At 36.4% G+C, this 24,603-nt stretch overlaps 1 protein-coding gene across 14 annotated transcripts in view; it reads right to left on the bottom strand.

The window, feature by feature from the left end:
- Positions 1–11,519: 11,519 nt before the first annotated feature.
- Positions 11,520–24,603, bottom strand: part of MIA2 (MIA SH3 domain ER export factor 2) — a 111,062-nt gene continuing 97,978 nt past the window's right edge. For all 14 annotated transcript variants that reach the window (XM_033428411.2, XM_049705928.1, XM_049705929.1 and 11 more), the window contains 4 exons: positions 18,340–18,462; positions 13,839–13,897; positions 12,945–13,179; positions 11,520–11,850 (listed from right to left, as the gene is read on the bottom strand). In XM_033428411.2, coding sequence (XP_033284302.1) covers positions 11,684–11,850; positions 12,945–13,179; positions 13,839–13,897; positions 18,340–18,462 — 584 coding nt within the window. In that variant the 3' untranslated portion in view covers positions 11,520–11,683. The remainder of the gene's footprint in view (positions 11,851–12,944; positions 13,180–13,838; positions 13,898–18,339; positions 18,463–24,603) is intronic.

The raw sequence follows: 24,603 nt of genomic DNA, 5'->3' as shown, positions 1-24,603 counted from the left end.
ATGGAGAGAGGTGACTGAAAGGCATAGAAGTTTACAATCCTAAAAAGAGAACATAACTTATCTTAAGCCATTTGTAAAGGAACTTGAAACAGAATTAAATACCCCTATAACAAGCTTGAAATACACAGCAATGATAAATGTTTGTAATGACCCTGAATCAACAGGAAAGTATATTCAAAATATCTCTGCAATGAGTTAACAGAGCATTTAATACATCTTAGAAATCTTTTCACATAAGATGGTTAAAATAAATATTTGTGTTTAAAAGAATGGATTTTAGTTAATCAAGAAACATTCATTTAAGTGAAATTTTCTGAGAAAACACAGATAAATTAGCTAAGAAATATCATGACTGACAGAGAATATTTACTGTGTGCCAAGCATGATTTTAACCAGGTAATTAACACATTATCAGTTCACTGATTTGATCATGTTTTCCACTAAATTAATAAAATCAACAGAGTATTTGGACATTTTGTAATCCAAGGGGTCAACAAATTCACAGATCCAAATTTTTCAGACCTAGGTAATTACCTGACTCCTTTCACCAAAAAAAGAAAATTAAGTTCTCTTTTTATCATAGTGCATTCTTTGATAATACTTCCTATTATACTAATAAGTATAACTTTATGAAAGTATCAGTTAGTTAAGTGAGACTTTAAGATTTCTTTATATAAGTTTAAAGACTAAAATAAAACAGACTCTGAGGGCAAACTATTTCAAAATATAAAGTTAACATAAATATCTAGCAATTTGAAAAACTATCAAAAAGGACTTGAACTTAAGTTGAGAGAAAATCAGTTAACTTTGGTTGAAATAACCGTAATTCAAAATGACAAGTTCCAACAAAGAAGTGGTAATAAAAGTTTTAGAACATCATTTATATCATTTCTAAATAAAGGAGAATCAATATAATTATAGGTTAATGAAAGAACATATGCTAAAAATTGGAACAACCAACCAAAACTAGAGGGAATGGACCTCAACTTTAAAATACCCATACATGACAAGCCCACAGCTAACATCACACTCGACAGTGAAAAGTGGAATTCCTTTCCTCTAAGATCAGAAACGTGACAATGGTGCCCACTCTTACCACTTCCATTCAACATAGTACTGGAAGTCCTAGCCAGAGCAATTAGGCAAGAAAAAGAAATAAAGGATATCCAAATCAGAAAGGAAGAATACTCTGCATTGACATGACATTATATATAGGCGCACCTTGTTTTATTCACTTCACTTTGTTGAGCTTTATAGGCACTGCAGTTTTTACAAATTGAAGGTTTGTGGCAACCCTGCGCCATTTTTCCAACGTTTGCTCACTTTGTATCTCTGTGTCACATTTTGGTAATTGTCACAATATTTCAAACGTTTTCATTATTATATTTGTATGGTGATGTGCAATCAGTGATCTTTGGTGTTACTACTGAAATTGTTTTGGGGTGCCATGAACTGTGCCCATAAAAGATGGCAAACTTAATTGATAAATGTGTGTTCTGACTGTTCCACAGACCAGCTATTCCCCTATCTCTCTCCCTCTCCTCAGACCTTCCTATTACCTGAGATACAACAATACTGAAATTAGAACAATTAATAGGCCTTAAAGTCCTCTAAGTGTTCCAGTGAAAGGGAGAGTCATTCATCTCTCACTTTAAATCAAACATGTCGAAAGATGAGATAGGCCAAAAGCTAGGCCTCCTGGGACCAAACAGTTAGCCAAGTTGTGAAGGCAAAGGAAAAGTTCTTGAAGGAAATTGAAATTGCTGCTCCAGTGAATACACGAATGATAAGAAAGCTAACAGCCTGATTGCTGTAATAGAGAGCGTTTTAGTGCTCTGGAAAGAAGATCAAACCAGCTACATCATTCCTTTAAGCCAAAGCCTAATCCACAGCAAGACCCTAACTAATTTCAATTCTAGGAAGTCTGAGAGAGGAAAGGAAGCTGCAGAAGAAAGTTTGAAACTAGCAGAGGTTTGTTCATAACGTTTAAGGAAAGAAGCCGTCTCCATAACATAAAAGTACAAGGTGAAGCAGCAAGTGCTGATATAGAAGCGGCAGCAAGTTATCCAGAAGATCTAGCTAAGACAATTAATGATGGTGACTGCACTAAACAAAGGATTTTTAATGTAGATGAAACAGCCTTCTATTGGAAGATGCTGCCATAGAGGACTTTCATACCTATAGAGAAATCAATGCCCGGCTTCAAAGCTTCAGAGGACAGGCTGACTCTCTTGCTAGAGGCTAATGCAGTTGGGGACTTTAAGTTGAAGCCAACGCTCATTTACCATTCTGAAAATCCTAGGGTCCTGAGGTAGATTATGCTAAATCTACTCTGCTTATTCTCTATAAATGGAACAAAAAAAGCCTGCATGACAGCACTTCTGTTTACAGCATGGTTTACTGACTATTTTAAGCCCACTGTTGAGACCTACTGCTCAGAAAAAAAAGATTCCTTTCAAAATATTCCTGCTCACTGACAATACACCTGGTCACCTAAGAACTCTGATGGAGATGGACAATGAGATTAATGTGTTTTCATGCCTGCTAACACAACATCCATTCTGCAGCCCATGGATCAAGGAGTAATTTCAACATTTAAGTCCTACTATTTAAGAAGAACATTTTGTAAGGTAGAGCTGCCATAGAAAGCAATTCCTTTGATGAATCTGTGCAAAGTAAAGTGAAAACCTTCTGGAAAGGATTCTTCATTCTAGATGTCCTTAAGAACATTCTCATGATTCATGGGAAGAGGTCAAAATACCAACATTAGGACCTCCCTGGTTGCCCAGTGGTTAAGAATCCGCCTGCCAATGCAGGGGACACGGGTTCGAGCCCTGGTCCAGGAAGATCCCACATGCCATGGAGCAACTAAGCCTGTGAGCCACAACTACTGAGCCTGCGCACCTAGAGCCCGTGCTCTGCAACAAGAGAAGTCACCGCAATAAGAGGACCACGCACCATAAGGAAGAGTAGCACCTGCTCGCCGCAACTAGAGAAATCCCGCACGCAGCAATGAAGACCCAAAGCAGTCAAAAATAAACACATAAATAAATAAAAATTATTAAAAAAAAAATATATATATATATATATATATATATATATATATATATATATATATATAAGAATTACATGAAAAGGACTCAAATTCCCTAAGGGCAATTACTTTAAAAATTGAGATATTTAGGAAAGAAAAATTTTTTTAAAAAATCAACATTAACAGGAGTTTGGAAGAAGTTGATTCCAACCTTCATGGATGACTGTGAGGGGTTGAAGACTACAATGGAAGAAGTCACTGCAGATGTAGTGGAAACAGCTCAAGAACTAGAATTAGAAGTGGAGCCTGAAGATGTGACTGAATTGCTACAATCTCATGATAAAACTTCAACAGATGAGGAGTTGCTTCTTATGGATGAGCAAAGAAAGTGGAGATGGAATCTACTCTTATGAAGATTGCTGAAATGACAACAAAGGATTTAGAATATTACAGCAGAGTTTGAGAGGATTGACTCTAATTTTGAAAGGAGTTCTACTGTGGGTAAAATGCTATCAGACAGTGTTGCATGGCTAGAGAGAAAACATTCATGAAAGGAAGAGTCAATTGATGTGGTAAACTTCATTGTTACCTTATTGTAAGAAATTTCCAGTCACACCAACCTTCAGCAACCACCACCCTGAACAGCCAATAGCCATCAACATAGAGGCAAGGCCCTCCACCAGCAAAAAATTATGATTTATTGAAGGCTCAGGTGATGGTTAGCATTTTTTAGTAATTAAGTATTTTTTCATTATGGTGTGTACTTTTTTTTTTAGACATAATGCTATTCCACACTTAATAGACTACAGTGTAATAGAAACAACTTTTATATGCACTGGGAAACAAAAAAAATCATGTGACTCTATTGTGATACTCACTTCACCGCAGAGGTCTGGAACCAAACCCACAACATCTGCAAGGTATGCCTGTATAGTATACCGACTGAATCAAAAAACTGTTACAACTATTAAAAAAAATTAGTAAAGTTACAGGACACAAAATTAATATACAAAAATCAGTTGTACTTCTAAACATTAACAATGACCTACCTGAAAAGGAAATTAAGAAAGCATTAAGAAAACAATCCCATTTACAACATCAAAAACAATAAAAAACTTAGGAATAAACTTATCCAAGGAAATGAAAGATCTGTGCACCGAAAACTATCAGACACTGATGAAAAAACTGAGGAAGACACAAATAAATGGAAAGATAGTCCATGTTCATGGGTTGAAAGAATTAGTACTGTTAAAATGTACATACTACCCAAAGAGATCTACAGATTTAATGCAATTCCTATTCAAAATTCCAATGACATTTTCCATAGAAGCAGGAAAAAAAAAACAAAACTAAAATTTCTATGGAACCACAAAAGACTCCAAATAGTCAAAGCAATATTGAGAAAGAGGAACAAAGCTGGAGGCATCACATTTCCAGATTTCAAACTGCATTACAAAGCTACAGTAATCAAATCAGTATGGTATGGGCAAAAAAACAAAAACATAGTCTGATAGAATAGAATAGAGGACCCAGAAAAATAAGCCCATGCATATATGGCCAATTAATTTTTGACAAGGCACCAAGTATACACAACAGGGAAAGGATAATCTCTTCAATAAATGGTGTTGGGGAAACTGGATATTCATATGCAAGCAAATAAAACTGGAACCCTGTTTTACACCACACATAAAAATCAACTCAAAATGGATTAAAGACGAACATAAACCTAGAGCCATAAAGCTAGAAGAAAACACAGGTGGTAAGCTTCTTGACGTTGGTCCTCAGAATGATTTTTTGGATTTGACACCAAAAGCAAAGCCAAGCAAAATAAAAAATAAACAAATGGGGGCTTCCCTGGTGGCGCGGTGGGTGGGAGTCCACCTGCCGATGCAGGGACGGATTCGTGTCCCAGTCCGGGAAGATCCCACATGCCGCGGAGCAGCTGGGCCCGTGAGCCATGGCCGCTGGGCCTGCGCATCCGGAGCCTGTGCTCCGCAACGGGAGAGGCCACAACAGTGAGAGGCCCGTGTACGGCAAAAAAAAAAAAAATTTTTTTTAATAAAATAAAATAAACAAGTGGCATTACATCAAACTGAAAAGCTTCTGCACAGCAAAGGAAACCATCAACAAAATAAAAAGGCAACCTATGACATGGGAGAAAATATTTGCAAACCATGTATCTGATATGGAGTTAATATAAAAAATACACAAGGAACTCATACAACTTAATAGCAAAAAAAAAATAACCCAATTTGAAAAGTGGGCAGAGGACCTGAACAAGCATTTTTCCAGACATACAAATGCCAACTGATACATAAAAAGATGCTCAGTATCACTAATCATCAAGGAAATGCAAATCAAAACCACAATGAGATACCACCTCACACCTGTTAGGCTATCTATTATGAAGAAGTCAAAAGATAACAAATGCTGGTGAGGATGTGAAGAAAAGGAAACCGTGTACACCGCTGGTGGGACTATAAACTGGTACAGCTACTATGGAAGAATTATGAGGAAGTCCCTCAAAAAATTAAAAGTAGAATTGCTGTATGATCCAGCAATCCCCACATCATGGTATATACCCAAAGAAAACGAAATCAGTATCTTGAAGAGATTTTAGTACCACCATGTTCATGCAGTATTATTTACAATAGCCTATATATGGAACAACCTAAGTGTCCATAGACAGATGAATGAATATACAATATACATAATATATAGAGAAACAGTTATCAGATAGCTCTCGTGTTCCACGAAAAAACCCACCATCTCTTTTGTAGCACTTGTATCAAATTCTGTCAAAGTAGCTGCTACTTCGAAAGAAACAGGAGATTTAATTTGAAAAGGTTATCAAGCTAGATGCTTATTTAAGTAAACTCATGATGAACCCTGAACCACACCTGCAGAAACAGACTAAAAATCACCAACTATACTCATAAAATAATTTTATAGCATCTAACCACATCTACAAATTGTCTGGGTTTAAAAAAAAAAAAAAAGTCAATTTTTTTTTCAACCAACCTGGTTCCAAAGAATGTGATCCTTCCTCTTAACGATCCTCTCTCCCCTGCCCCAAATACTGGTCCCAGAATATATTTTAAAAATATATCCCTAAAGAATTATCCTAAATTCAGGGCGGGGGGCATGGGTAGAGTGTATATACTTCTTAGATGTTATACTATCATATATAATTCTTTAAAAATTCTAAAGAGAAAAAGAAAGAAAACAGCTTTAGTGCTCAGCAAGAATAGTCAAGTAAACTATATTCACAAAAGGGAAACTTAGACAACCATTAAAAATGAGCTTTACCATGACTACATAAAAATTATTTATATTAGGAGATTACATTTAAGAATATAAAATTATAGACATAATTACAACAATACAAAAGATACTTGAAGGATAAAAGGCCTGACAAACTACAACATAAATGCAAAAAGTGATTTTGTTTTGGTGATGACCCTGGATGATTGTTTTTTCTTCGGCTTTTGAACATTTTCTAACTTTTCTTATAGGACCACATTTTACTTTTCTATTTAAAATATTATACAGAGGGGAAAGTTATCCAGCCAGGACCAAGAAGCATTCTTTCTTGAAATGTCCAAGCCTATTGCATATCAGTCCAAAATAATGCTCCGTTCAATATCTTGAATGTTGCCTTATCCCTTTAACTATCCCTTCAGATGCTGTCCTGATGTTATCAGGGGCTGGGAGTCAGTCTGCCTGATAGAACCTGAAGCTGGGCTCAGAGCCAGTCCATATACTATGTATAGAACCGAGGTATGAGTGTGAAAACAGGGAGATTAGCTGAAAATCTGTATACAGATAACTAATAGTTGCTACCGCCATTCCCCTGACACAACCCCAAGCACAAGGTAGTAAGCCAAGATTTGGCTCCAGCTAAAATAATGTATAGATATTCCCTAAAGATACTAAACTGTCTGGAACAAGCAAAAGCGTCTAGTGTGAATGGCGGTGTCCTAGATGAAGTCCTTCTAATTCTGGTATCTGGAGGGGCTACACACAGTCAGCCAGATCCCTATCTGCTCATCCTAAGACAAAGCTCGTCAGTCACAGATGCCCTGTCTCCACTCCTGCCTGCCTCCACACAAAGATCTCCCAGTCTGAATCCTCACTCAAGAAAGAGATCTAACAAGAAAACCGTCTTTCTTACATACAAAAAGGTTTAAACTACAATCAGCTGATCAGTTCATCTTTATTAAACGTGGACGACTTTATGAGGCATATAAGGAGAGAAAGGCCAAGATAAGCAAACAAAATTAACGTCAGAGAAAACAGATAATTCAGAAGAACGCTTTTAGAAACCTCTAATTTACTATGGAGAAATTCAAGGTATTAGATCCTTACAAAAAAGACAGAATCTAAGGAAAAGGAAAGAGGTATAATAAAAAATGCTCTTAAAGATTAAACATCATTGGTGGAAACAAAAATTTTAAATGAGTAGAATACACAGTTAAGAAAATTTTCCAGAACAAAAAAAAAGGAAAGAGAGAGAGGAAAATTATGAGAGAAAAGGAATTTACCAAAGATAAAGAATTTCCCAGGGTTTTAGGATGTGAGACATGAGTCTTCAGAGTTTACGTGCCTAACAATGTGGGAGCCAGGAGTGCACAAGTCAAATATGCCCCCAGGAGAGAGATTGCTGTGAGGAGTCTAGTTAGCTGACAGCCTCTGGCCAATGCAGCTTCAGCATTCATGCCAAGCCCAGGTCCTCCCTGGTGTCTGCTTCTGGCAAGGAAGAACATGCAGGGGTACTAGGTACTAGAGCAGACCATTCCTACCCAATGAGGAACCCTTCTAATAGGCCGTCTCTGCCCTGGGGACTGCCACTGCCCCAGCTTGGGCTTTCTCGGAGCTGCACTGTAATCTGAGGCTCTTCCTACCCAACCTTCCTTCCTGCCCTTCTCTCTTTTCACAGATGTCAATCTGAACCACAGTCTGAAGGTTTTCTCCACCTCATTCTGCATTCTCACCCCTTAATCCTTCACAGGTGTTCTCCCTAAATAAATCTCTTTACGTCTAATTACATCTTAGAATCTGCTTCTCAGAGGACCTGAACACAAAAATGAGTGAAAAAAGTCTCACTTGTAGATGCATCAAACTGTGATTTTTTAGAATACCAAGGATAAAAAAAAAAATCCTAAAAGTTTCCACAGGAAAAAGGTCACCAACAAAGAGAAAAGAATCAAATTCCCTTCAAACTTCTCATCAGCAACAACAGATATTACAATATACTGATGCTAATTAACTGATATTAAAAGAACAAGACATTCAAAATTCTGACACAGAATTCTATACCCATATAAACTAACCCCAAAAAAGGGGTTGGAGGGCTGAATTTTCAGACATGCAAGGATTCACAAATTTTACATTCCCTACATCCTTTCCTAGGAAATTACTTGTGAACTCCAGCAAAACAAAAGACTTAAATTTAAAAAACGGCAAGATAGAGGGTTTATAAAACAGGAGCAACCCCAAGAAATCAGTTAAAACGCAGGCTCTATTCCCAGGCCTAGAGGGCAGGCAGTGTGGTTTGCAGCAGGAGGACAAAGGCCTGCAAAATAAAAGTCTTTAACAAATGCATATAGAATAATATATCCAACAGAAAAGATATGAAAGGGAATTTTTTTAATTAGGGTATGATAATGGCAAATAATATGAGGGGGGAGAAAACTACATTAGGAAAGTGGGCGGGGGGATTGTATTCTTGGCCCAAGTATAACACTAACCAAAATATGTCATTATTTTAGGATATTATTGGTAAACGGGGGAAGAGAGAATAGGTAAGAAAAAATTACTCATTTGACCCTGATGTTTAAAAAACAGGCTCTTCAGAGTGGCCCAGAAATTAGGATACTGGCATTCATAGAGAAGGAAATGCAAACTTTGTACAGTTGACCCTTAAACAATGTGGGTGGCAGGGGTGGGGGGCAGTTAAGGGTGCCGACCTTCCATGCAGTTGAAACTCTATGTATAACCTATAGTCAGCACTCCTTATCCGCAGTTCCTCCATATTCAAGGTTCCTCCATATCCGAGGTTCTGCATCTGCAAATTGCAACCAGCCGTGGATTGTGTAATACCACAGTATTTACTATTAAAAAACATCTGGGTATAAGTGGACCTGCACAGTTCAAACCTATGTTGTTCAAGGGTTAACTGTATATGATTTGGCCTGCTGGTGAACAACATTTAATGATGATAATGTTATAAATGCTACTTATGATTTTCAAATTTTATTTTATGTTTTGAAAGATTTATTTATTGTTTATTTATTTATTTATTTTTGGCTGCGTCAGATCTTACTTGCAGCATGCAGGACCTTCATTGAGGCATGCAGGATCTTTCACTGCAGCACGCAGTCTTCTCTCTAGTTGTGGCGTGCAGGTTTTCTCTTCTCTGGTTGTGGCGCGCAGGCTCCAGGGCGTGTGGGCTCTGTAGTTTGAGGCACTCGGGCTCTCTAGTTGAGGCGCACGAGCTCAGTAGTTGCAGCGCATGGGCTTATTTGCCCCACAGCATGTGGGATCCTAGTTTCCTGACCAAGGATCGAACTGGCGTCCCCTGCATTGCAAGGCAGATTCTTTACCACTGGACCACCAGGGAAGTTCCTGATTTTCAAATTTTAGATCAACTGTGCGCCAAGTACAGAAAGTAGGTTATGCTTGTAAATCAACTATACTTCAGTTTAAAAAAAAATTAAAAAAAAAGAAGACAGGTTATGCTTGTAGGCATAATATAATTATTAGCAACCTTGAAAATATAAATGTATAGCTAAGAGAAAATAGGATTTTGGCCAGGGTAGGGGAAGAAGGGAAGTGGAATAAAGAGAAGGGATACTAATAGGGTTTAAATATATTAAAAATTACAAAGGCAACAATAGAAAACTTTAATTTGGATAAACATCAAACATGAAAAGGAAAGGAAAATGTGGATGGTAATAATACAAGTGCATTAAGTCCCAATTTTTCATCTCAAGGAATCAATATACAAACTGATAAATTTAATAAATTTAGTTGATAAATCAGAGGTTAGAGGTATAAGATATCTTCTAAAATTCTAAAATCATCAGAATTAAAAAGGGAAATAAGAATTAAAAGAGAAACTGACTAGGATGTATAAATGGGGATAAAGAGTAAATAGAGAAAACTTGCTATTCATCCTAAAATACTATTATTTGATTTATTCCCATTTGTTTATATTACTTTAATAAAATATACTTTAAAACTAATTATGTTCCTTTATTCTGGAATCCCAAAGTATTTTAGACCAGTCAGCCCATATCAAGTCTTCTTGCCTTCCACCACGCTCTCATCCAATGCTCTCCTTGCCTCCTCTACGATTCTGCCTCTCAGTTTATTACCACTCTCTCTACTAATGTTTGTTTGCCTTCCCCTCTCTCCTTCTCTTCTGTCTTAAGCCAAGACAAGTCTCCCCTATCCCAGGGCAAACAAAAAATTTTTACTTGATTGGAGCATTCTACATCACTCCTCTTTCGTTGCTCTTCTTTCTTTCACTTTCCAACTTGAAAAAATAGTCTACTTCCCCCTGAAATCTGGTTTTTAACACCAAATGTAATGATGCTTTTATAATCCTCATTCTACTTATTATTTTACCCAGGCATTTCACACAGATCCTTTCTTTTTAGCCTTTTTTCTAAGCCTATTTAGCCTATTTTCTGTACATAAATAGTATAATATTTATTACCTATACTTAATTGCCTTTCCTTTCATAATCATACTAATGTGCCAGATGACTGATAATAGAACACAAACATGAGTTAGAGACATTCTAAAGATACTGAGTCCAAAGCTCAAAATGACACGCTGCCTCAATACAGTTACCTTACAGTAAATCTCAACATTCCCCACTAAAAACAGTAAATATCTTACAAATGAAGAGAAAAACAAGAAGAAAAAAAAAAACTGCATAGGAAATCAGTGAATGAACTAAGAAGATTCAAATTCTGAAATTTGCCATTAGACAATATCCTGGTTTTCTTTAAAATACAGTGAACTTTGGCTTTTAACAGTATTAATTTGTTGCTTTGGGTCGTTCATGTCTATTTGCAAGAAAGAGAACACATTTTTGGTTAAGATAACTGAATGGGAAAGACCCATATAAAGCATTAGTTTTGAGCCTCAAAGCTATCGGCAGAAGTAAAGAAACTAACTAATGGAGCCATATTTATAAAAAAAACTAGCTGATTTTATTATTATCAATGCCAAACGAGTCTTTAAATCAATTAATATTTATTTAATTAAGCATAAAGTTACTTTCACATTTGTCTACAACCATAGTAAATACAGTTCTTGGAATAAAGACACAGCCTTTGGAGTTCAAATTATCCCCAACTGCAAGATTACATATATAAAACTCTCATTATTGTTTATGTGATAGTGGATGTGTTAAATTAAAATAATTATACTATCTAGAATAAAATAAGATGGAAATAATTTACTCATAAGATTCATATTTAAATCATCTTTATTTACAAAATACTATCCTGAGAATTATAATTCCATTAAGCTTCAATTTGAGCAAAAATATAATCACTTAAGTAACAGCAGTTACTTAAACTGAAAATGAGAGAGAAGTCAAAATTACTTTTGAGGAAAGACCCAACAATATTGTCAAGTTTCTTGCTGTGGTTCTGGATGTTCAGTAGTAGGCTCATTTGAGGGCGGAATCAGCCCTGATGGGAACTCACTTCTACTTTCAGGATGCGGGGGTGGAGGGAAAAATCCAGCTCTTGGGGGAAGATAATGAGGAAAACCTCTTGGTGGATAGACATTTCTCACTGTTCAAAGAGATTGGTAAAAGACATTTTTTAACTTTCAGCACCTGTACTGCAGCCCCAGTAAATCATTAGCTTATAACTGCTAGTACCTATCTTTATTTTCAAAAGTTGACACCAGAATAATTACCTGATCTAACAAATGAATTTTTACAACATTGAGCAACACATATTCTCTTCAACTACATGCGATTAAAGGGAATATCATTAATCTAGGTGCAACTTTTTTGTCCTATGAAAATCTAACATCTTAACACTTTTTGAAAAGGAGAACAATTATTTCAAAATCTAGTAAAACTTACTCTAAAAAAAGCTTTCATGTAATATAATTTTCACGAGACTTAAAACTCAAGTCTAATTTGATACTACTCTAAAATATTTCCAATTATATCAAAAACTGTCTTTAAATTTCCCAATTAAAATTCATTTTAATTCACCTTAAACTTTAAAAATAGAGGTGGAATGAGGGAAGGAATGACTATATTAGGCAAATGATAGGCTTTTTCCTAGTGTTTGGTAACCCTGTATTTATTCTGCTGAAACCTACAGTTCTAAATGGCAATGCATAGACATAAAAGCAATAACTATTCCGTTTTTCGTATGTGAGGCTATGACGAATTTCAATAAATTCAACAATTAGTCCAAACATGATAAACACATTTTAGGTTTTAAACAAATAAGACTGCATGGGAGCTACTTATGAAAAAAAGATTTTAAAAAATACTTTAGCCAGTGATTTTAATGCAAAAATATAAATTGAAATTACTTTTACTAATTGACAGAGTACCCAATTTCTATCAAATAAGATACAAACAATTTTAGTCTTAACATAAGACTGCTGCAAAGAGCCAATGATTTTCTTGATTACTGAATCATAGAAATAATTCCTCATTATTAAGATGAATCAAGTTGAAGCCTCATTGCTGATGAGGCCTCATTACTGATGGCTGGCTATCTTCCCAATCTGGAAAAGTAATGGCACACTCACAGAAGCTGAGAAAAATTTTCCTCCACTGTATTACTACATGAATAGAAAGTAAAATTAATATTTCTGATCTACTCTATAAGACATATATTAAGCTTAAAAAAAAGCATACTTGCAAATAAAGGAGGTGCTGGGCCAGGGAAATCCCTTGGTGGAAAATAATCGCGGGAAGCTCCGTACATGCTTCCTGGAGGAGGTGGAGGGAAAGGAGGACCCCTTCTAATGAAAGGGCCCCTTGTACCCATTGGAAACAATGGGCCTCTGATTGGAGGGTGAGGTGGGGGAACCAAGCCAGGGCCAGGTGCTTCATTTTCAATGGGATGAGATGAATCAGGCACGTTTAAATTCTATAGCAAATTGACAAATGGCAGTCATTAAACAACAGCAAAATTTGCAATAGTTTTCCTGAAAAGCTTAGGCTTAGAAGAAAGCATCTAGGCACCTAGGCAGAAAGCAGTCTATGATATCCTAAAAGGCTCCAGAGAAATATTCGGTTTTCTACATCAGATGAATTTTAGCTATCATGAATATTTTATTAACTCAACAGAAAACAGCTTTAACCAACAAAGTAATAATCTGGCTAAAGATAAAACATAAGAATAGTCCAAGAGTACCAAAATATACATTTCTTTTATCAAGCATATACTGAGAAAAAGAAATGATGCTTATGTTAATATTTCCAAGGTGACCAAAAACCAAGACTGTAAGCGCAGTAAACAGAAAACATACTTTAAAACATTAAAATAAAAATCCAAGGGGGAAAATTCAAGTTCTTGTTTAACTATATAAACTAAATCAAACCTCAAGTCTGTACCTTGTACTTTATCACCACAGGGTACAATCCAGAAAGGAAATAGCTATAATGTTAAGTACGAAGTATATTTGTGGAAAATAAAAAAGCAGCTTTTAATCAAAAACTAGATGGCTAGCTAAATTTCTATTCTAGTAAACCAAGAGATTAGAAAGATCCTGAATACATGGATAAAATTCCACTTTCAATACTTACTCCAAGATCATCTTTGCTATCATTTCTACTGGATTCCATTTCTGAAGACACTGGCCCATCTAGACATAAAAGTTAAACCGTGAAAAATACATGATTTATCGCTCCATTCTTAGATCAAGAGATCACAAAGGACACTGACAACCAGCTTGACACCAGCATCCTGTATTAGGGCCACAAGAACAGCTTGAGGTCCCTGGAAATTTTGGCAGACTCACGAGTTCTGCAAAGGCACGTGACTGTAGTTTCCCTATCCTGTGCCTAGGCAATCCTGAAAGGAGCATCATTAAGGAAGCTTCCAGGAGGTAGCATCCCTCTCCCTCCCTCCTTCCTTCATATTTCTCCTGCCTTCCTTCTTTCCTTTCTTCCTTCATTTTTCTCCCGCCTTACTTCTTTCCTTTCCTTTCTTCCTCCCTTCTTCCCTCTCATCTTTCCTTCCTTATTCCTCCATCATGTAACACAGACTAACAATTGGATTAGCCACTGTTTCAAAATAAATGTTTCTGGACTTTATCATCAAGAACTGTTCAGGCTCTAAGAACATAAATTCAAACAACCCTCTCTCCGATCACGACCACCTATCCTCTCCTAGCCTTCTCATTTAGTTACTCCCACTATACCTGTCCTTGGATTTCACTGAAGCTTCCAGTCCTCTGATCTCTCAGTTTCCTCCTTTCTTCATTTCCTTCCCTAATTAACAGACTTCAAACTCCATCACTAACAGCCCGTCACTAGTGTCCTTATCCTATTGGCCATTTTTCACATGTGCTTGACAACATTCAGCCCTGGATTAATTCAACTCTCTGCTTCCACTCTGCCTATACCTGAGCCACTTAGCACTTGTGGGGGGTAAACTACACCACAGAGCCATGTAGACTGTCTCCACTCCAGGCTGGCAGACCTCCAGCCACATTTCCAGCTGCCGATTGCCTAGCCTTCCTTCTGCATCTTCTAAGCGAGTTTTCCCTTCAATTTGAAACCTCCATTCTCCTCAAACCTACTACACCAGTCACTTAGAAACTCCCTTAACTTTTTGTAGTCAAACATATCAATGTATCAGCCACTATATTCCTATGATCTTACTTCCTATTATCATGGGAAAGGATTCTTCTAGACAATCTAAGACCCTGATTCTGTACTCAGAGTCCCCCTCCTCCAGCTTCCACAGGGATCTTCCTCTCTCTGTTGCCTCCCTCCACCCTTTCGGCTAGACCCATCCTATCAGCAGGTCTCTCCCAACTACTATTTTAAAATAAGACAGAAAAAGAGAAGCTCCTTACAGCTAGCTCTCCCCTTCACAGTGAAAAACTGTTCTATATATATTATTCAGAATGCCTCCCATTTTGTCCTCACTGTAGTGCAATCTAGGTGCAACATCCACTGCTCCACTGAAGTTACTTCCCCCAAGATAGAAAAGTCTCTTTTTTTGCTAAATTAAAATAGAACTTTTAGTCCTCATTTAATTTGTTTGTTTGTTTGTTTGCTGTACGCGGGCCTCTCACTGTTGTGGCCTCTCCCGTTGCGGAGCACAGGCTCCGGACGCGCAGGCTCAGCGGCCATGGCTCACGGGCCCAGCCGCTCCACGGCATGTGGTATCTTCCCGGACCGGGGCACGAACCCGTGTCCCCTGCATCGGCAGGCGGACTCTCAACCACTGCGCCACCAGGGAAGCCCCCTCATTAATTTTATTTCTCACCATCGTTGACTACTCCCTCCCTCTTTAAGTCCTCTCAGCCTTCAACTACTGGGATGGCACCCTCTCTACCTCTCCTTTCTAGCTGCTCCTTCTCAGTCCCCTCGGTGGGCTCCACTACTCCTCAGTGGTGTCTCCTCAGAGTTCCACCCTCAGCCCTACTCTCATCTCATTCTTGCCTTGAGAAATCTCATCCACTCCTACAGCTTTAATTTGATGTATATCACTACAGACTTCCAGACGTATAATTCAGATCTAGATATTTCCCCCAGGACTTCAGAGCTTGAAATGCCTACTTGAATAGTAGTGCAGGTGTATCACAGGTGCAGCTAAGTCTGTAAGTTCAAAATATAACTTATAATCTTTCCTGTCAAATGTTCTGCTGCTCCTTGTTCCTTGTCTCCGAACAATGAATGGTCCAAGTGCCCTAGCCAAGAACCTGAGCATCAGCCAAGACTCCTCCTCCTCCTTCACTACCACATGGCTTCAATCTTAAGTCCTCCCAATTCTATCTTTTCTGTGTCTGTTCACATCTATCCGCTCTGCTAAGTCACCACCATCAACCCTGTAGACTTGTCACAGTCCCCTAAAAAGTTACCCTCCTGGGCTTCCCTGGTCTGGGAAGATCCCACATGCCGCGGAGCAACTAAGCCCGTGTGCCACAACTACTGAGCCTGTGCTCCAGAGCCTGTGAGCCACAACTACTGAGCCTACATGCCACAACTACTGAAGCCCACACGCCTAGAGCCCATGCTCTGTAACGAGAAGCCACCACAATGAGAAGCCCACACACTGCAACGAAAAGTAGCCTCCGCTCGCGCAACTAGAGAAAAGCCCGTGTGCAGCAGCGAAGACCCAACACAGCCAAAAAATAAATAAAATAAATTTATAAAAAAACAAAAATACCACTACCTCTCATCTGGGTTAGTGGCTAGTGGCCCATATGCTCCCATAACATTTTGCACTCTTTACTTTTGTCACTATATAGTGCAACTGCCTACAGACCTTTACTAGACCTCAAGGTATAAGGAATGCTGACCTATTCACCACTGAAATACAGCAGCTACCATAGTGCCTATCATATAGTAAGCATTCTATAGGTATTTAGTGCATCAATGGCAGGGTTGATGCACTAAATTGATCCACTACCCTCTTATTTCAGTATAGGGATCAAGACAATGGCTCTGGAGTCATACAGACATGGGATCAAATCCTGGCTCTAATACCTCCTACCTGAGACCGTGAGCACCTTTTTGAGCTTTGGTTTCTTCATCTGTAAAATCAGGATAATAGCATCTACTTTATAGGTTCATTGTGAAGATTAAATGAGATAATTCATTTCATTCAATAAACATTTACTGAGCACTAGTGCTAAGTTAATGTATCAACCTATCTCTCACCACTCTCCTTCATGTAAATACCATAAACTGATAAACCAATAATAACATATTACATATATAGAAATTTTTCTATTTACAAAATACTTCCACATTTAACCCTCTTAAGATCTTGTATCAGACGATTAATAGCTCAGTTTTACAGCCATTCTCCATCAATAACTCATGCTCTTTTGTTTTTGCTTATACTGTTCATTATTACTAGCACAGACCCTTACCTCTTAACTAATTTTTCAAATTCCCTCAAAAGCAGCTCAAATGCCACCTCCTTCATGGAGTTTTCCTTTATCCTTCAACTATATGGGAGCTCTCCCTTTCTGTGAACATAACATATTCTCTCATAGGACTTACTATTCTAACCAGTATTAGTTAAGCATATATATTTGTCCTTCTCTCCTATTTAATTATTAGCTTCTTACAGCTAAAAACTATACTTTACTGTAATTATATTATCTACCACGTCATGCAGGCTACCTTCCAAACAGAAAGCACTTTAAAATTATTTGCTAAATTGGATACAGTTCTATTACAAAAAAAAATGGACATGTGAAAAATTTTAAATAGCATTAGTTTAGAAACAGATGTTCAATCATACATGTACTTTCATTCCATTAAGCTTGAATTAACGAGGGAAAACAATTTCAAAAGCCAAACAATTAGAAATAATTAACTTAATTATAATAACAGAAAAACAGGCCACAGGTCTGCTTTTTTGCCTTATTATTCAGAGAAGAATGAGTTTCTAAAATAATACATGTTTCAACTGGATAAATGCCTCCCCTAAAATATATACGCTTTCCTGAAGAAATCTTCAACTCATAAATTTTAATTTTCCACTTACTTTTAATCTTTTTATTTCCTTAATGTTATGTACTTCTAATAGATTCACTGGATATATATATTTCCCAACTTCAATGGGTTGCTGTGAAGTGGTTTAAGAAAAAGAGCCCCTGACAAATAGTTGATTGCTCAGTAAAATTTAAATCTACCTAAGCATGAAAGGTTTAAGCAAGGTAATTGATTAACCCATCAACAGAGTATGCACTCAAATTATTTTTCTGGTAGACTGTAACATATCCATTCACACCAGCCTAATTTCCCTAATTACTAAACAGGATATATGTCAGTGGACTGGAAAACCTAGAAAATTAATCACGGAACACAGTAAAATTTACCGTCTTGGGTTCATATAGTAAACTCATCACAATGGTGCCCAAACCAACCACCAACATATGTGCAGACGCCATGGATGTGTACAAAATAACAAGAAACATAAAACCAGGAAGTTCTCAGGAAAGAGACTGTGGCCTTAAGAGCTAAGCAGAGATCACAATTATATTAGTCCTTTATGCAGCTTCCAGTTCTTTAGTATGCCACCATTATTAAAAAACACATACACACAAGTATTTCTTACCCGTTTTATCCAAAGATGGCATATTAAAACTTCTGAGTTCTGCTGGTCCAGAAAGTCTACCAGAATTAGAATAAAATCTGTCTTGCCTTTGTGGAGGAAGAACTGGATCAGGATACGGTTGGCCTAGAAAACACGTTTTTAAAATATCTTCATTACGATAAAAATAAATCGAGTTTCCTTAAGTTTCATATAATGAATGTAGATATTTTTCTTGCTTTCTAAAAGACTGACACAGGGACTTCCCTGGTGGTGTAATGGTTAAGAATCCACCTTCCAATGCCCGGGACACGGGCTTGAGCCCTGGTCTGGGAAGATCCCACGTGCCGCGGAGCAACTAAGCCCGTGAGCCACAACTACTGAGGCCTGCACGCCTAGAGCCCGTGCTCTGCAACAAGAGAAGCCACAGCAATGAGAAGCCTGCGCACCACAACCAAGAGTAGCCCCCACTCGCCGCAACTAGAGAAAGCCAGTGTGCAGCAACAAGGACCCAATGCAGCCAAAAATAAATAAATAAATTTTAAAATAAATAAAAGACTGACATATATTCTGGGTAGATAACAGTGGACAATTTTAGGAAAATTACACACTTTACTAAAGGCAATAACTTTGCTTTTGCAGTAAACACAAGTATAAATGCTACCCTGGAGTTTGATAGATTCCATGACTATGTGTAAATTAGAATATATGAATAGAATTTAGTTACATATATTAACTTTCAATTTTAATAACAGTGGAAGGAAGCAGATACATCAATATATCAAAAAAGGCTGTGAGAAGCTAGCTACTAGCAAAGAAAGAAAAAACAGAATATGCTGTAAACATAGCAAGAAATTTAGCAGAACTGACAACGATAAAAGAAATGGTCACCAAAGCAGAAAGAGTTATCATTGAGGTCATCAAGTGATCAAATTTTCAGTAACTTCAACATTTTGGAATTTTAGCATCCCTCCAAGACTAAAGGGAAAGATCTCTGACTCAAAAGAGGAATGGAAGGTTCACAATACTCAGATTAAGGATATCTGGAGAGACACAAATTTAGGCACAGACTCTGAGGTGCTTCTACAGCCAGACTCCTTTGTCATTTACAATGACAAACTGGTAATAATTCATGGGTCTTTGTGGAACTCATCATTCTTGAAAAAATATAGGTAGTCTATCTCATCTCCGATAGGTGATGGTAGACTTTGATAGATTAAGTAGGCATTTGCCAATCTCCAAAAATATGGCAAAGGACAAAGGGGATAAACTGTGTGACTCTCCCCCACCCTAACAGATACAGACAGATGGCTTCAAACTACCTTCCATGACTGTCTCAGGCTGTGGTTCATAATGTGAACTCCATACAATGTTGGATGTCACTTGTCATCTGACTCAGCCACATGGGACCTTATTGACACATCTTTCCCACACAAAGCGAAGGATACCACCTGGCAACAACTAGAGTCAATGAAGAGAATATTTAATGAGCTCTCAAGGTTCAAGGGATGTGACTTAGAAGAGGAAGATCCAGATAGTCTTGAAGGCTCATTTCCTCCCCGTTTCAGAGCTGTCTCAATGGTCTGAATGAATTAGCCCAGTGGAAGAAAAGGCCAATAACAACCACTGAGATCTAAACTGAATTTTCCCTTTCTACTTTAAACATGGGATTAATTAAATGGCAGAGCTGGGCAAGGGGATAAGGATAAGATGGGGAAACCTGAAAACTTCCCAACTCTTTCTCAATCAGCTCTCAAGATACCATATCATTATTTTGCTTCTAAAATACATCCCCACAATATCAATAACCTCAGAAATACAAAATTTTGCTACAAGTATTCTATTTTATCAATTATATGTCCACATTGCCCTCCTCTGGGATAATTAAATCTACCAGCTCCTATTATGTGCCAGGCATTAGTGATACAAAGTTGGTTTTGATACAGTCTGTGCCCTTATGGTGACAGAAACAAATAAATTAATGCCTTAAATAAAAGGGCATACAAATAATATGAGAGATGGCCTATCTAATTCTGATTAGAGGAGTCAGAAATGATATCACAGAGGAGGTAAAGCTTGCCCTGAAAGAAAAATAAGGAAGGATGAACAAGTAAACAATGGTATTCTGGTCAAATTCAAATACACATATACATGTATATGTACATGTACACACACACACACACACACACACACACACACACATTTAATGTAATAAGATAAAACTATGTAGAAAGCATATGACTAATCAAAGACTAAAATACAAATAAGGACATGAATGGTTCCCTTCTTTTTTGCCTTTTTACCTTTGTTTCCTACCACCCTTCTAAGAAAAGAGCTGATTAAAAAAAAATAATGGGAGAAGGAAAAAAATCAGAGAAAAAATGAATAAAAGAGTGGGAAGGAATGTACAGTGCATTGTGAAGCAATTTCGTAAACTAAAAATCAGAAAAAAATTCAAGATGTCTAGTTCAAACAGAAGTGTTATTCATCTCTTTTCATTCCAAAACAAGTCTTGGATTGCAATAGTTCCTTGGGTAACTGTTTAATAATTTGGGGGTCTATCACATAACAAGAACATCAGCATGGTTGAGAAGAGAATTATAAAGATGGATAAAGGGTTTGAATTTTTTTTAATTCAATACTGTTTGCTAATCAAGTACAATAAGCATCTTCACATAGAATGTGAAGAAATAGTTTAATCTAATGATTAAGGAATTTAAAAGGAATGGAAAGCAAAATTTCCAGGAAGTAGTTGATAAAAGCATTGATATGGACAGGTTATGGCTCTGGAAAAAAGAGACCGATGGTACAGAGAAAATGTCTAAGAAACAGACCTATGCAAATATGGACATTTAAGATAAAAGTGATATTTCAAATTGATATACCAATATACAGTATTAAAACAACTGTCTATCCAATGGGGAAAAAAATAACTCTCCAACTAAACATTAAAACAAAAATAAAATCCAGACTAAAGGCTTAAAAATCAAAACAAAATTTTAAATATTTAGAAGAAAACAGAGAATATATTTTTAATCTAAAGATAAGTCTTAAAGAAAACAAAAATTCCATAAAAATAAATTAACTTACCTATAACAAAATTTGAAAACTTGTTTTTTGATGTATAACAATAACATACATAATAATAAACTAAGAAAATATTTGCAAAATATAAAAGATTAGTATCCAAAGGATACTAAGAATTCCTATTAAGCAAGAGGGAAAATGGATCAGGCAATTTACAGGAGGAAATACAAATGATCAATAAATATGAAAAGAGGCTCAAGCTTACTAATAATAAAAGAACTACAAAAAATAATCAAAGGAAGAAAAATGAGAAAACTTTTAACTCATGTGGCTGGAAATATTCAAAAAAGTTTTACATCAGGTATTGAAGAAATAGCTACTCTCAAATTCTTCACACATAACTACTCTTGAGGCCAAAGGGCAACATTTATTAAAACCGAAACTACACATATCTTACTTCCCAGCAATTTCATTAACTGGACTCATCTCTAAAGAACACATGTGTAAAACAAAAAGTGTTAATTGCAGCATTGTTAGTAATGGTGAAACACTGGAAACACCGTATATGTTCATCAGAGGAGATTAGATAAGACTGGATAAATATATTGTGGTATATTCATATATTTATTTATACAGCAATTAAAATAATAAACTTTATATTAAAATGGAAAGAATTCAAGAATATATGCTGATAAAAACTTGATAAAATAGAAAAATACTTTTAAAAAAATCATATATAGACTGTAACTTTACACACATTAAACTCATGAGTGGTTGCCTCTGGGAAAGAAGGAACGTAATGACCTTCGGAAAGGAAACAGAATAGACTTCAACTGATATAGTGTGCTATTTATTTTTGTGTTTTATGTACCCATTCTCTCTCTCCCCTTCTCCCTCCCTCTCTCTCTCTCACACACACACACACACAGCTACACACACATATATATATATATATATATATATATATATATGAAACAAACATTAATATGTAAATTCTGGGAGGTGATATACAGTATTTTGCTATATTATCTATGTTTTTGTTTCTTAATCTGTAAAATGGGAATAACACTCTTAAGATTCTTCAAATGATTAATATAAAGCACTTAACATAACATCTGGCACAAAGTAAGCACCCCAAAGTAACTGTAATGATAAATTAAATTTTTTATGATTATAAACTATATTAAAACATAGTATTGGCTAGTCTCTTTCAAATCTAGGACCATAAGCTTCAAGTAGATATTCAACATTGCTCTGTAATCATACCACATTTCACTGACATTTAAGCAGCTTCACTCTCCTAAATGGCTACTCTGTACCTTTTTCTCCCTCCAAATCTCTGACAATCCCCTCCTCTCCTATCCCAAGTTAATGATCTTGCATATCAAGAAACTTGATGCAGGGACTTCCCTGGTGGCGCAGTGGTTAAGAATCCGCCTGCCAATGCAGGGGACACGGGTTCAATCCCTGGACCAGGAAGATACCACATGCCGCAGAGCAACTAAGCCCGTACGCCACAACTACTGAGCCCGCGTGCCACAACTACTGAAGCCTATGCGGCTAGAGCCTGTGCTCCTCAACAAGAAAAGCCACCGCAATGAGAAGGCCACGCACTGCAACGAACAGTAGCCCCCGCTGGGCACAACTAGAGAAAGCCCACATGCAACAATGAAGACCCAATGCAGCCAAAAATAAATAAATTTATTTATTAAAAAAAAAGTACAAGGAGGGGAAATGACATAATTCACCTTTAATGCATATCTCTCTACATTAAGTAGCACAAGATCTGCTGAGAATTAAGATTCTCATTCTTCTCTATTACTTCTCTATTCCTAGAAAAGGAGGCTGTGAGGCTAGATAGAGGAACAGAAGGACACTTAAGTCAGAGTACTGAAAGATCAAGAGGGGCACTGAGAGGTCAAGAATACCAAAGGGTGAAAAAATGATAAAAACTGAAACTTTTTTCATTAAAGTATCTGTGGTTTTCTTACTCTTTTTTTAACTTAAAATTCTAACAAAATAAAGTATTTACATGAACTTAGACACAATTACTATCTTTCTTGTTAGATTCATGAATATATTACTGATTAACACCTGCACTACATATTATTTGTAGATATAATTCTCAAGAATCAGTTAAAAGACTAAAAGCCAAGAATCCTGCAGATTCATACCCTGACAGTCAAAAAACTATCCTTTAAATTCTAGCATTACTTTTCTTATTTGAATTATTTGTTACTAGTATTGTTGAAACATAGTTACTAATTACAGTTTATAAAAAGCATAAGAATATTTTGACATGCATGCCTCTTAAAATGTATTAGTAACTACTAAATATGGGAGTTAAGAGATCGTATTTTAAGACTTTCTAAAAACTTGCTTAAATTATTACTCTTCAAGATTGCTTACTATGCACAGCTTTGTAAATAAGAGCAAGTACAAAGAAAACAAGGCAATTACTTAAGTGGAACTAAACAGAAAAATCATATATTCCTTTCTTCCAAAAGGTAATTTTAAAATCTAAGAAATTATGTTACCCCAATATATTTTTAAAAAGATAGTTATATAATAAGTGAAAACACATTATAAAAGTATAACCCCTCTGGGTAGACTGCATTCATGACCTCAATTCTTCACCCTTCCTTGTAGCCCTGTTCTTAAGAGGTAGAATATATATCCTGCCCAATGGTTCCAAATTCTGTCATGTGACTTGCTTTGCCAATCAAATGTTAGCTACTGTGATTCAAAGAGAGGTTTTAAAAAGCACTTTCATGTGTTTGCTTTTCTACTCCTGAACTTCAACAGGATGAGAACCGCACAGAATAAAGTTCCACTTCTTACAGAATGAAACACTGAGCAAGGTAAGTCACACTGATTAAATTTTTGTTGCAGTCCAATATTTATTAAGAATTTATAATGGGCTTGTTATTTCCAGAACATTTTCCTGTTAAAATTCTAATTCTGATTACTTATGATATGTGAATATTAACTTATTTATATTATTTATCAAGAACTTTTTTCTGCTTTAATTGTAAAGATTTCTATCTGAATTCATAAGATGAATAAAAATAATCAGAAAACTGTCCCTTAATCTGAATGCTGGTTTATAGGTGTGCTCAAATTGTAAAATAATCATCAGGTTAATATGCTTTAAAACACCTGCACTTTACTATATGTGTATTGTATCCAGATAAGAAGGGTTTTTTTAACTTTTGATTTTAAAATAAAGATTCCCAGAGAGCTGCAAAAATAATACAGAAA

This window comes from Orcinus orca, chromosome 2, assembly GCF_937001465.1.
Source record: "Orcinus orca chromosome 2, mOrcOrc1.1, whole genome shotgun sequence".
In the NCBI taxonomy this organism is placed as follows: Eukaryota; Metazoa; Chordata; class Mammalia; order Artiodactyla; family Delphinidae; genus Orcinus; species Orcinus orca.
The sequence above is the reverse complement of the archived record's forward strand: the minus strand, read 5'-3'. Positions and strand labels throughout refer to the sequence as shown.